The sequence below is a fragment of the Filicampus tigris genome, chromosome 22 (assembly GCF_054856515.1).
Source record: "Filicampus tigris isolate MCC_2025a chromosome 22, RoL_Ftig_1.0, whole genome shotgun sequence".
In the NCBI taxonomy this organism is placed as follows: Eukaryota; Metazoa; Chordata; class Actinopteri; order Syngnathiformes; family Syngnathidae; genus Filicampus; species Filicampus tigris.
Window position 1 is genome coordinate 7,785,874 of NC_141238.1, and position 12,930 is coordinate 7,798,803.

At 42.9% G+C, this 12,930-nt stretch overlaps 2 protein-coding genes across 5 annotated transcripts; one reads left to right on the forward strand and one right to left on the reverse strand.

Moving 5' to 3' along the window:
• Positions 1-1,668: 1,668 nt before the first annotated feature.
• On the reverse strand, positions 1,669-10,019 carry trim24 (tripartite motif containing 24). Of its 4 annotated transcripts, none has more exons than XM_086022748.1 (19): positions 9,200-10,019; positions 8,914-9,032; positions 8,687-8,834; positions 8,457-8,589; positions 8,066-8,182; positions 7,877-7,991; positions 7,653-7,799; positions 7,465-7,579; positions 6,339-6,481; positions 5,977-6,219; positions 5,700-5,822; positions 5,513-5,624; positions 5,355-5,412; positions 4,481-4,607; positions 4,120-4,400; positions 3,950-4,061; positions 3,288-3,353; positions 3,047-3,208; positions 1,669-2,547 (listed from the first exon to the last, which is right to left on the reverse strand). In XM_086022748.1, the coding sequence occupies exons 1-19, from the start codon at positions 9,483-9,485 to the stop codon at positions 1,930-1,932; spliced, it is 3,225 nt and encodes a 1,074-aa protein (XP_085878874.1). In that variant the 5' UTR covers positions 9,486-10,019; the 3' UTR covers positions 1,669-1,929. The 4 variants fall into 4 exon arrangements, with proteins under 4 accessions (XP_085878874.1, XP_085878873.1, XP_085878875.1 ...); XM_086022747.1 differs by having other exon boundaries at positions 5,977-6,222; XM_086022749.1 differs by having other exon boundaries at positions 5,700-5,762; positions 5,977-6,240; positions 9,200-10,018.
• On the forward strand, positions 9,962-12,877 carry LOC147126775 (aldo-keto reductase family 1 member D1-like). Its single transcript, XM_086022768.1, has 9 exons — positions 9,962-10,324; positions 10,421-10,588; positions 10,676-10,792; positions 10,866-10,943; positions 11,097-11,219; positions 11,407-11,516; positions 11,601-11,766; positions 11,850-11,932; positions 12,002-12,877. Exons 1-9 carry the CDS (start codon positions 10,232-10,234, stop codon positions 12,042-12,044), a joined length of 981 nt encoding a protein of 326 aa, XP_085878894.1. The 5' UTR covers positions 9,962-10,231; the 3' UTR covers positions 12,045-12,877.
• The last annotated feature ends 53 nt before the right edge of the window (positions 12,878-12,930 follow it).

Sequence of the window (12,930 nt, forward strand, 5' to 3'; positions counted from 1 at the left end):
TGAACATGGCATCACTGCAAGCATGACTTAAGAAAAAAAAAAAAAGCGCATTATCACTTTACACATTATCACACATCGAAAAAAAGATGGAAGAAAATGTGCATATTGAAATTAACTTCACTTATTTGAAATGTACTTTCTCTTGATTATTTTGGTGTTATTGTATTCAGTGGCCAGAATATATTTTCAAGAAAGATTTTATTTTATTTTTTTTTAATGATTTTTTCATCTTAATTTTACATGAATGAATTGTTGAATGTTATGAATGTATTTTGTCGTTTTTCGTGCACTACTTGCAATTGAACTGTAATACACTCACTGTCCATGTCTCCAAACCAATTTAGGAACACCTGAAAGTTTCTACTCATTTCGATTTACTATCGCCATTAAAAAAAAAAAAAAAAAAAGACCTTGCTGTATTTTAATGACAAAATGTAAATGTTATTTTTCTATCAACATGGTCAATTGTATTTTGTTTTTGTTGCCCCAGAGCTCTTTTCAAGACGTCTCCTACCCAAATCATTAGAAAAACTAAACAAAACTAAAGATAAAACTTAATTTATGTAAATATTTGCCATTAATTCACACTGCACTTTAATAGGATAGTTCTATGAAAAATATATTTTTAGTACATTTTAATGCCTTGACTTTTTCCAAACAAAATCCTTTGGAGTCAATATGCTGCCTTATCATTCTCAATAAACAAATTCATCACAAGAAGTTTGATGCTATTAGGATAAGCCAAAGCTTTTAGAACGACTCATCATAGTTTTATCTTTTGACCGATGACAAATGAGAACGAAACATTTCCTGATGTGTCAGTGTGTCACATTCGCTCCAATCTTGTCCTGTGATGAGTAATAAGTACAAGGACGTACAGTGAGAGGGATTCTCACGTCTCAGAATTATCGGCAGCTGATAATAAAAGAGGCGAGCGGCGCTTGCGGAGATTAAGGACAAAAAAAAAAAAAAACAAGGTTGATGTTTGATAAATAGCACGATGAGCTCATAGGCGAGGATAAAACAAAGCAGATAAGACATTTTTTGTTCATCAAAAAAAGTTTTTTTTTTTTTTTAAATTGACACACTTCCATCTGTACAGAAGCCACAGTGCCTCATAGCATATATATGTATAGTGATGAATACATTAGTGAGAGAAGAAGAAATCCTATTGCGCTAGAACAAAGTAACATTTGAGCTATAAAACAAAGCAGGATTCATCATGCGTGTTTGAAGGAACAGATTTTGACTGCCTGCTTTTAACCTTCACGACAAAAAAAAAAAATCTGTCATCGAAGGAGGTCATTGACTTTGGAGTCAAAAGACTACAGTCAAATTGGAAAATGTCCGTCCTGCAGAATCTCAAAAAAAAAAAAAAACTCATTAATTAAGAGACTCCAGTGTATATGAAATAACGTGTGTTCAGTCGAGCGGTGCTCGAAAGCAGTGTTTTTCAAACTGTGTGCTTGGTGTGCCGTGGGAAATGATCAAATTTGTGTGCCTGTGCGGTCTGGCGCCCGGCAGCGCAATCATGTCTTTACTACATTGTAGTACTCTTCCATACCAGCAGTTGGCAGCAGCAGCAGCAGGTAGCTAATTGTCTTTGTTTAGAGAGAAGCGAATTAGTGACGCACGTTTATCGAGTAATTATCAATACGAAACATAAAATACTTTTTCTTTGTGTTTATTTAATTCCTATTCAAGACGTTATGATATAATGTCATTCTTCAATGTTAAAAAAAAAATGCTTATATAAACAATACAACACTTATATTGTTAAAATAAGCTTTTCTGTTCACAATTTCAGCTGGTGGTGTGCCGTGGGGTTTTTTTTCAATGAAATAAATGTGGCTTTACTCAAAAAAGTTTGAAAAACACTGCTCTAAAGGCTCCTATTGCATAAAAAAAAAAAAAAAAAGGAAGACGCCATCAGCCTTCTTTTTTTTCTTCCTCATTGGTACGACCTATCTCGCCTGCTGCTTTTTCCCGTGTTTCTTCATCCGGGACTTTTTCCTGCGTGCTCTCCTGACTTTTCGGAGTATCAGAAGGTTGCTCAAAAGTCTGCTCGTTAGGAAGGGTGGTGCGTTGCTCTTTCGGGGAGCCGATTGGTGTTTCGTCCACAGCTTCGGAGGTTTTGACCTCACCGGGCGGAGCTGCTTCGTCTTCCCGCTTGACTTTGTCCTCGGAAAGTGTCTCTCCTCCGTCTTCGGTCGCCGGGTTTGCGTCGGTTCCCACCTCGTTCATGTCCGTCGCCTGCTCTTTTGTTGTTTGCTCGTCTTCCGTGGGTTCCGCCGGTGGGGGGGCGTTCTCCGCCAAGGGCGGGGTTGTGTTCTCCGCAGGACTGGCTGCTTTGTCGTCCTCAGGTGGGGCTGCGATTTCCCGCAGCGGCGCCGGCTGCTCTTCGTCGTCGTCGATCTCGTCCTCCAGCGGCGGGATCATGCCTTCTTCCCTTTCGCCGGGGAAAATCTTGTCGGAGTAGACCAGCCTCAGCTGCTCCTCAAAGTAGTCTTCCAAGTACAAGCCGGCGCTGCCCACTTCCGTGGTCGCCTGCAATCACCAAAACGCTCAATAGTACAGAAATACTTTGGATAAATTTGTGGTTCTTAACACACTCTCGAAAACATAATCATGACGTTCAAATCACTTACGCTTCCTTTCCCCTTACTTAACTCATTCACTGCCAGAATTTTCAGACCCTCGCTTATCCAAACGTATGAAAAAAAATTAGAAAAAAATATATAAATAAGTTCCAGGCATTGAATAGCTGGACTGTAAAAAGACGATTAAATTTGTCAATGGCAATGAATGAGTTAATAACACCTACCTCACTTAAACCAAAATAGGAGATAATCTGATAATCTAAATTTTCAGACCCTCTTTTCCCCAATCGTTTGAAAAAAAAAATGGTAATAAATTCCTGGGATTGAATGGCTGGACTGTGAAAAGACGGGCAAAGTAGTCAATGGCGGTGAATGAGTTAATATACTCCGTTGTCTCTCAAAACTGAGTATGTGACCACTATTTTGCACCCGAAGCATCCATTTACCTTATAGTACTTGGCGCAGTTCATGAAGATGAGCCTCACGTCTGCGACAAACTCCTCGGGAGTAACATAACGTTTGCCGTCGCTCGCCTTCCCCTCCAGCTTCCTCTTAACAAGAGATAAATCCACCGGGTTCGTGATCACCTCTTTGTATCTTTTGGACTCCTGTGGGAGAGGGAAAAAAACAATATCGTAGGGACTTTCATAATAGAAACTCAATTTTTCACTGACGGCGGGATCTTACGGATGCGTGCTGGAAGTGGGTGCTAAAGTCGTTACAGAAGAGAAGGAGAAGCAGCCGCTCGCATGCCTGCAAATAAAGAAGAACAATGAGTGGGGGGAAAATTGTGGACAGTTTAAAAAAAAAAAAAAAACTAGGGCTGTCAAAGTTAAAGCATCAACTATGGAGATTAATTAAAATTTGATAATGCACTAAAAAAATTAACTCAGTTAACTCAGTTTTATTGACTTCCTTTTGCAGCTGACCCCTGCTCACTGTGCAGCCAAACTTAGAGGAGACTCACAGTCGCAAAGACGGACTTTTATGCATTTTTACTTTAAAAAGTTGCTCGACGGCTCATTGGAGAAATCCAAAATATTTTGCACACTTTGCATAGCCAAATTCAAATACCATATAAGTTGTGCATTTTTGGTAGTTTACAGGAAAAGAATCATATAGAAAGGATCAAAGAAAGCTATTAGAACAGTCTTTGAATCGAAAAATACTTTTATTTTTTTCCACATTAATTCCAAGATCTTACTCAAGTAAATATCGGTTCAAAGCTTTGTAAAAAATTGTAGTTGAAAAATGCGATTAATCGCGATCAATTATGCGATTAATTAGTTTAAAAAACTTTAATCGCTTGACAGCACTAAAAAAAAACCCTAATGGGATAAAAAATTCACCCTTTGGTCAACAGGTGGCAGTCTTCCCGGCGCCTGCGTGTCCTGCTTGTCGCATTCGTACTGCATCTCGGGTGAGACCAGGTCTCGGCAGAAGGAGCAGAACCACTCGCCACTGCGAGAGAAATGAGCATTAGAGTATAATTACAAAATGTGCTCGGCGATTTGGTTACCTGGGCGACTCGTTGAGCAAGGGGATGTGGCAGGACAGGTGGAAAACTTTGGGACATTTGTCGCAGCACAGCAGCTCGCCCCCGTTCTGGCAAACGGCGCACCAGTCCTCGTTGGGGTCGTCTTCGGCCGGAGCGCTCTTCTCCGACTCTGGCTGCGCGCCGGGCTGTGGGCGTGGCTTCGCCGCCTGCTCCGACTCTTGGCGGGTGGAGAAAGGCGGGCCGATTTTCAGCTGGAGCGTGGGACAGGCCCCCGTGCTGCTGTCGGGAAGGCTGGACTGCACCTGAAGACAAAGATGAGAGCATTCCCGTGCTTGCGGAGAGGAATTATCGCAACGTGGTCGAAAATGAGAAGCGTCCTTACAAAACGGACTTCATCCTCGTCCTCCGGTTCGTCCTTGATGACGATCACGGGCCCGGGGGACGACCGTCTCCGCCGCTTGGCTGAGGGAGCGGACGACGTCTCGGTACTCGGCTTCCAGGGCGCCGGCCTTCCGTGTCAAGATAGAAGAGAAAGAGATGACATTTTGGAATAGGACACGCATACCGGGCTTCGGTAATAACGGTAATAAATAGGGTTTGATAAGGATTTTCTCTTTTAGATACTTCTTTATATATTTGTACTAGTGCTGTCAAGCGATGAAAGTTTTTTTTAACTAATTAATCGCAGAATTTTCCAGAGTTGATCGCGATTAATCGCATTTTTCAACTACAATTTTTTGCGAAGCTTGGAACTGATATTTCCTTGAGTAAATTCTTGGAATTAATGTGGAAAAAATTTAAAGTTTATTTCGATTCAAAGACTGTTCTAATAGCTTGCTTTGATCCTTGAAAACGATTCCTTTCCTGTAAAATACAACAGTTGAACGATACACCAAAGACGTACAACTAAAATTTGGCTGTGTAAAGTGTGCAAATTATTTTGGATTTCTCCAATAAGCCATCAAGCAGCTTTTTAAAGTAAAACTATGTAAAAGTCCGTCTTTGCGACAGTGACTCTCCTCTAAGTTTGTCTGCACAGTGAGGAGCGGTCCGCTGCTACAGGAAGTAAATAAATCTGAGTTAACAGAGTTAACTTTTATAGTGCGTTATGAAATTTTAATTAATCTCCATAGTTAATGCTTTAATTTTGACAGCCCTAATTTGTACCATAAAACCTTCGGGATAGATAAATGGAATCCAAGTCCAGTTTAGACGAGGGAACGGGACTAGCTAAAGCATGGCTGTTGGTTTCTTACCCTCCGCTTCGCTCTGAAGATGACGGTTTAACCAGGGGAGAGTTATGCCTTACTTGAACTTGACAAAAAAAAAAAAAAAGGAGGGAAAATTATTTCTCACAAGTGAGGATGGCACCGAGTGTGACATTTGATGTGTTGCATTATGGGAGTGAGTGTACCCAGTTTGTCAGCACTCGTCGATGCTAGGCTTCTCGCCAGAGTGACGCTCATGGGGGGGACCGGGCCACCGGCTTCGCTCCTCTTCAGGAAGGAAAGCTCTGCTGGGTTCCGCTGAAAAAACAAACAAAATGAAGCACGCTGCGGCTTCGGGTGACAAAAGCAGCGCATTGGGCTTATTGGACCGACCTGGTTGGGTGGTACATGTGAGGCCCCTCCAGCGGGGACGGGATGGGGGTAGCGAAAGGTGCCCTGTGACACATCCATGGGTTTTGAAGGGAAGCTAGAGGTTTTGAGCATGTCTCGGAGGGACTACATGTAGAACAGTGGTTAAAGGAATACAGGCCTTTCGTTACTAGTATTCCGGCACTAGTAATGGGCTGAATTTGACACTAGTGTCGGAACCCTCACAAAATCTAGTTTCGGAAACATCTCCGGAGAAAATTGTTCCGTCCGGGTTTCGTACCTGAGGAGGTGGGAAGCCGGCGTTCTGCAGCAGGGACGAGTTGGGACTCCTGGTGTTGGCGTGGGCGGTCGGGTAGCGGCGTCCCATCTGCGCCAAGCTGCTGTGGCCCTGGGATGGCGAGGAGCCTCCCTGGATGGGTCTGGTCGGCGGTGGCGGGCCGGGCGCTCCGTGGGGTCCATGAGGCCCCGGGAGCCGGGTATTCTGGTACCAGGACCAATGGTTGGATGCGGCCTGCCTGTGGGGCTGCTGGGAAATTTTGTCAACCTGAGACAGAGGATTTGTCAAAGCAAAGAGCGAACATTTCATGTTTGCTATCCAAACTGCACCGGTGAGTGCATCGAGGTTGAGGGGAATCCTCCAACCTGCATCTGCAGCTGGGCCAGCGTGCTCTGGCGCTGCTGAGCCGATAACGACAGACCCCCGCTCACCGGCTCCCCTCTGGGACCTCCTGCCTGTTGGTTGGCCATGGACGCCTGAACGGAGCTTCTTTCAACCACCAGAGACCCTGAAGACCGCAAGTCAACCATGACATTTGAGGAGTTATGGTATAGAAATAAATATCCAGGGCCTGAATGTTTTCAGGCAGAATTCTACCAATAGTTTAGTAAAGATATTTCGCTTTCTAAGTCTTACCATACCTATTGATTGTTCCATATTTATTCATACAAAAGACAAAGAAGAAGGTGACTTGCTCATTGGACGGTAATTTGTGTTGGATGTGTTGTTAGCATTCTGCTTGTGTCAGCGATAAACAATTACCGATTACGGCCTTACTTTGAGGTTACCGAGAACTGATGGAAAGCGGCCGAAACCAGCCACTGAGACTTAAAAGTGGAAATCAACCCAAACAAATTTTTTTCAAGAATGTGTTCTATGCAGGCCCACTAGTTGAAACACGGCAATCTGATTAAAATGCGTTTGTGGAATATGAGTTTATCAGCAAAATCCACCCGTTTTTAGCCATCTCAGGGGGCGGCCATTTTGTCCCTGGTGTCGACTGAAAATAACATCACAGATGCTCAGGACTCAGATAAGGACCAATCACGGCTCAGCTTCAGAAAACAGGTCAGCTGTGATTGGTCGTTACCTGAGCCCTGAGTCGTTGTGATGTCATTTGCAGTCGACAGAAGTGACAAAATGGCCACCCACAGAGCTAGCTAAAAACGGGTGGATTAACTCTTATTCCACAAATGCAATATTTATCAGAATGCCTTGGTTCGACTAGTGGGCTTGCATAGAACATATTCTTGGAGGAAATATGTTTGGGTTGAATTCGTCTTTATGGCAAAAAAAAAAAATGTGACATTAAGTCCTCCTTGGCAGTAGGGGGCGCTTTACTGCAGCGGTTTTACACATAAGCTTATCATAAGCTAAATTGCGTCAGAAAGAAAGCTCTTTGATCACAATTTTTTGACGTTATCATGTCGCTATTTATCACCAAGACGCCACAGCCGATTGGCGGCCATTTTATCGGGGAATGCAACTTACCGAGGTCTACGTTTGTGGCCCAGAAATTGGAGCGACACTGAAAGCGGACAGAACTCTGCGGGATGATGGAGGGATTGCATCTGGCGCCCATTAGATAGTGGATCTGGAATAGAATCTGTCGAGAGATTTTGGATTAATACGAATATTTCCAATATATTTTCGTACGTCCCCCACGTGCCGTCGGTCACCAGTCTCTTGCAGTAGAGGAGTGCGGTGCCGCTATGGCTCGCCGTGGCCCACTTGGTGAAGCTGATCACGTGGTCCAGTTGCCGGCGCAGCAAGTTGACTTCGTCCTGTTGCTTTTTCAGACCCAGCTCGTGATCTTTAGTCAGAGACTGGGGACAAAAAAAAAAAACATGCTCATTAAGTCAGCCATTTAAAATGTTCCCAAGCGTGAGAGGTTCAAATCAACCTCAAGCTGGTTCGCGAGGACTTTCCCCTTCCTGTTGATCTCCATAATCAGGTTGCAGATGGCCTTCTTTATTTCATTCGTGACAGATTTTCGGTTTTCTTCAACTTGATGCAGTCTAAAAGCACAATAAAACAAGATTTGTTTTCATCTGACACACAACAAGAAGATCAGAGGTTAATAAAAGTTTACCCGTTGCTGATGCAGTTGGAGACATCTTCAATGGCCTTCCTTTTTTCTTGCAGCTGCTGCGTCATGTTCTCCAGATATTGTCTGTGGTTTCTGTATGCATCCTCCAAAAACTGATAGCTAGACACAAACAATATTCAAAATCAATTAAAGTAACGTGACAGAAATTATCACTGATAGCGACAAGCTGTTTTATTGCGGTAGCAAAATATGGGCCACTTTTTTTATTTTTCTCATTCACTGCCATTGACGAATCTACTCGTCTTTTCACAGTCCGGGCATTTCTTATTCATTCCCAGGAATTTATTTATGTTTTTCAGTTGTTGTTTTTATCAAACGTTAGGGTAAGTCAAGGGCAATTAAACAATTAAAGAGCTTTCTGGTGAATACATACTTGTGATCCTTGTGTTTTAGCAGCTGACAGTCTCGACAGGTGAGTCGATCGCACGTCTCGCAAAAAAGCTTCAGCGGCTCCTGCTTGTGGATGTCACAAAACACCGGCTTCTGCGAGGAAACAGCCACGGCTTCTGCGCATGTGAAAAGGGGGTGACGATATAAAAAACAAAATTAAAAAAAAAAAAAAAAGCATGTTATAAGTGTGTCAAGATGCTTCGTTCGTGCTACCTGGAGACATTTCCTGCTTCTGCCGTATAGTGTGATCCCTGGTGAACTTCACCCTCTGGTGAGCCTCGATACAGGTCACGCACAAGAACTCCACGCACTCCAAACAGTAGCCCGTTGCCTCCGTGTTGTCGTCGCAGCTCATACACACCTGTCGGAACAAATGAAGAAACGTGGATACGAGGCCAACGCCTGGACGAAAGGGAACATCCCAACTTGAGCTGGCCAACCTGGCTGTTTTTCTCCATGGTGCTGCTCGGCACCTCGGCCGAGTCCTTCACAAAGAAGTTGTCCAACATGTCCATTTCCCAGCATTCCTGTCGGCAGACTGGGCAGCGGATGGTACCCACTGGATGAAGAGATCACATAAACGTCATAACCCGACCAAATAAGTTTTTTTTTTAATTAAAATAGACATGCCCACACAATTTTAGGTCAACTTTAAAATACGTACTTTGCGACTGGAAAACCGGTCATGCAAATAGTGTTGACAGGTGGTGCTGCTGCTTGACTCACATTGCTTGTTGTTTTCCACTTGGCCGAGGGGGTGGAGGGAGTGGTCCCTCCTGGGTTCGACCCCCCTGAACGGTGCGGGCAGGCATCTCTTGCAGAACGAGTGAAGACAAGGGAGCAGTTTGGGCTCTCGGTTATGAAAGCTCAATTTGCAAATGGGACATGTGTCCATAAGACCGAAGGCGCCTTGTGGCTTCGGCCTCTCTTCCCCGAGGGGCAAACTCTCTGCCTCGTTCTCCACGATGATGACAATGTCGTCGTTGGCAGCAGATTTGCCACTCGGATCCATCTCAATGACACGTATTGATTATTCCGGGCAGTCCGTCGGTGTAGCGTTACGCTGGGAAACAAAGGCCAGCCTCGTTTTTGACGTTATACATCAGGACATGGAAAACGCATGTGATACATTGTCGGTATGAATCAAATATTAGTCATCATACGCGGCACAAATGACAAGGTTATTCCTGAACTAATAAGAACGATTCGGGACTGGAAGGCTAGCATCGTTAGCAATGTAGCTTCCTCGTTATTTTTTTTTTGTTCCGAGTCGTAAAATTCAAACCACTGACGGGATTTACTATTAAAGCTGCTTTAAAATACAACCTTGCGTGATGACTTAACAATAAAATTCACGCTAAATACGTTCTATTGCCGCTTATGTCTTTAGGAATGACGGCCATCGGTTCCTTTTGACCAAAACAGCTCATTTACCCACAATGCACCGCGGCGCCTTAAAGCTGTAGCGTCGCATTTATAATGGCAAATTTCAAACGATACGACCCCCATCATTCAATTTGACTCCAAACGAAAATGGATGGCCGGTGTCGAATAATGGGTTACGTGACGCTGTTGTTGTTCCACTTCCCATGTTTACATTGTCGCTCTTTGGACATGGGTGGGGTTTTAACTGTGACCAAAGGGCACGCATAGCACGGATTGTTGCAAGATTTAAATATCAGATATTGCGGCGTGGAGCAGTCGGTGCACGCGTTGCAGAGCTTAGCAACTTATTTAATCATTCACAATTTGATAAATATGAACTTGACGGCTGAGAGTCACGCTATTCCTCTTTGCGACGGGAGGAGTATGCCCGTGGTAGGACTGGGTACTTACGCAGATCCCCGCACGGTAAGAAGCATTGCACCACATCTGGAGATGATCAAAAAAAAAAAAAAAAAGAACTTCAGTTACACCACTATGGACTGACTTTTTCCTCCCCCACAGACCCCTAAAGACAGTGCGTATCATGCTGTAAAAGTGGCTATTGAGACAGGATACAGACACATTGATGGCGCCTTGGTTTATTTCAACGAACATGAGGTGGGACAAGCCATCAGGGATAAAATAGCAGATGGAACTGTAAAAAGGGAAGACATTTTCTACTGTGGAAAGGTTTGCAATACATTAGAGGCTATACGGAATTGCTCACTCAAATACGCATGGATTCATATTATCTATAAACGCTGCATTGTTGTGCAGCTCTGGAATACCTTCCATCCGCCTGAACTGGTCCGACCTGCTCTGGAGAGAACTTTGAAGACATTACAACTGGAATATGTCGACCTGTACATCGTTGAGTTGCCCACAGCGTTTAAGGTACACTTGCATTTGACGCAACAATGCACGCTGCAGAATTTGTTCGATATGAATATTGATGAAAGATCTGCAGCCAGGAGATAACTTCTACCCGAGAGATGAGGATGGGAAGTACATTTATCATGACACAGACCTCTGTGCTACTTGGGAGGTGAGAATGTAACTGCACTCCTCTGTCTGAATGCAAAAGTACAAAGTTAAGTATTACTATTGCACTACTGGGAATTCCTAATATTTGCACAAACTCAATTTTTTTTTTTTTTTTGCTTTCCTATTAACTGCCTATTTTGCCTTCCTGACAAAGGCTTTGGAAGCTTGCAAAGACGCCGGGCTGGCCAAATCTCTCGGGGTGTCCAACTTCAACAAGCGGCAGCTGGAGTTGATTCTCAACAAACCGGGACTGAAACACAAACCGGTTTCAAATCAGGTGCAAATATTTACAGGGAGGACAAAAAGACACTCGCTGAACAAGGTTGATGAATGCACAAACTCGTCCAGGGTCATTATACTAAACAAATAGAACAGATGACATAAAACAGCGAACAAATTGCAGCGCTAGTACTAAATATGCTGATGAATGCGAAAGAAAACACTAACGCAACACCAGTTTGCAGGTCGAATGCCATCCTTATTACACTCAACCAAAGTTGCTGGAGTATTGCCGGCAGAAAGAAATTGTCATTGTGGGGTACAGCCCATTGGGGACATCCAGAGATGCATCCTGGTATTGCACGCCGTCCCGTTCTGAAAATGCTCTTTTGATCCAAAATGGCTATGTTTAAGATGGAGAAATTTCATTTCCTGACAGGGTCAACTTAACCTGCCCACCACTATTGGAGGATGAGCTTCTCGTGTCGCTGGCTAATAAGTACAAGAAGACCCCAGCTCAGCTTGCTCTCAGGTTTAATGTGCAGAGGGGAGTTGTGGTCATTCCAAAGAGCTTCAGCCCATCACGTATAAGGGAGAACTTTCAGGTTTGTTTTAGAATTTAGGATGTATAATTTGTACATTTTAACCCCAAAAAAAAAAAAAAGAATCCTGCACTGCATCCGTGCAGATCTTCGACTTCTGCATTTGCGAAGAGGACATGAAAACTATTGAGGGTTTGAACAAGAATATTCGCTTTGTGGAACTTCTCATGTGAGTAAAAGTGCATACTTTGACGTTTATATTATTGCAATGAATGTTTAATAAATGTTTCGCCAACAGGTGGGCTGACCATCCTGAATATCCCTTCCATGATGATTACTAAACAGCAGTTTTACGAAGTACATGTCAGCGATTTCACAATCATATCACATGTCTTTTGGAGTATTACTGGTATGTGAGTCAAGGGTGTCAAACTTATTTTAGTTCAGGGGGCAAACTTGCGACGATTTGACCTCAAGTGGGTCGGACCAGTATGTTTGTGGACTAATAAGCTATAATGACAAATTGTTTTGGTGCAATTAATCACACGTACATTTGTAAAAGATTCACATTTATTGATTATTATCTATCTAGGTTCAAATCATATGAGCATTCAGATTTTTTTTTTGTAGAATTTAAATCACTGTTTTTACTTACACGTGCAACTTCCAGGTCTCAGTAAATGTACAGGTACTGTGTGTACTTTTTAAAAAAAGTGGTAAGTGGCCATTTAGTGGTTGTCAGTGCGACCTCCAGTGGACAACATTCGCGACAACAGTTACTTCTACTGAAAAATTACGGATAACGCGTTCTCTATCCCCACGGGCCAGAATGAACGCCTACGACGTGGTTTTCTGTCCACGGACAGGACGGTTGACAGCCCTGAGTTTGCGATTGTAAATCTATTACAATTAGAAATATTACATGGCTAAATTGTTTTTATTCTATCTCTATTTTTTCCTCACATGTACTTTTGTATTAATCATTCTGTTTTATGCATTATTTTGAAGACCAAACATGAAATATCAATAAATAAGGTCATTTTTACCATTATTGTTTTTTTCATTACTTTAAAGACATATCCAACATGGAGTAAATTGTAACATTAATATGGTTGGATGGATGTACCTTGCTTCTCATTGTAAAGTATATTCAATAAAATAAGTACAAAAATAATATTTTAATTCTGTTTTCTTTTTTTAGGGGGGTTAAACATTTATACTCGTCAA

Excerpts from the sequence above, each read along its gene's own strand:
- trim24 (XM_086022746.1), bottom strand. The coding sequence starts at position 9,485 with ATGGATCCGAGTGGCAAATCTGCTGCCAACGACGACATTGTCATCATC. Across the intron at positions 8,590-8,686 it reads GAAGCAGGAAATGTCTCCAG|AAGCCGTGGCTGTTTCCTCG; the intron begins GTAGCACGAACG and ends TCACATGCGCAG. Across the intron at positions 2,548-3,046 it reads ACTGCGCCAAGTACTATAAG|GCGACCACGGAAGTGGGCAG; the intron begins GTAAATGGATGC and ends TGGTGATTGCAG.
- LOC147126775 (XM_086022768.1), top strand. The coding sequence starts at position 10,232 with ATGAACTTGACGGCTGAGAGTCACGCTATTCCTCTTTGCGACGGGAGG. Across the intron at positions 10,325-10,420 it reads CTTACGCAGATCCCCGCACG|ACCCCTAAAGACAGTGCGTA; the intron begins GTAAGAAGCATT and ends CCTCCCCCACAG. Across the intron at positions 11,933-12,001 it reads CGCTTTGTGGAACTTCTCAT|GTGGGCTGACCATCCTGAAT; the intron begins GTGAGTAAAAGT and ends TTTCGCCAACAG.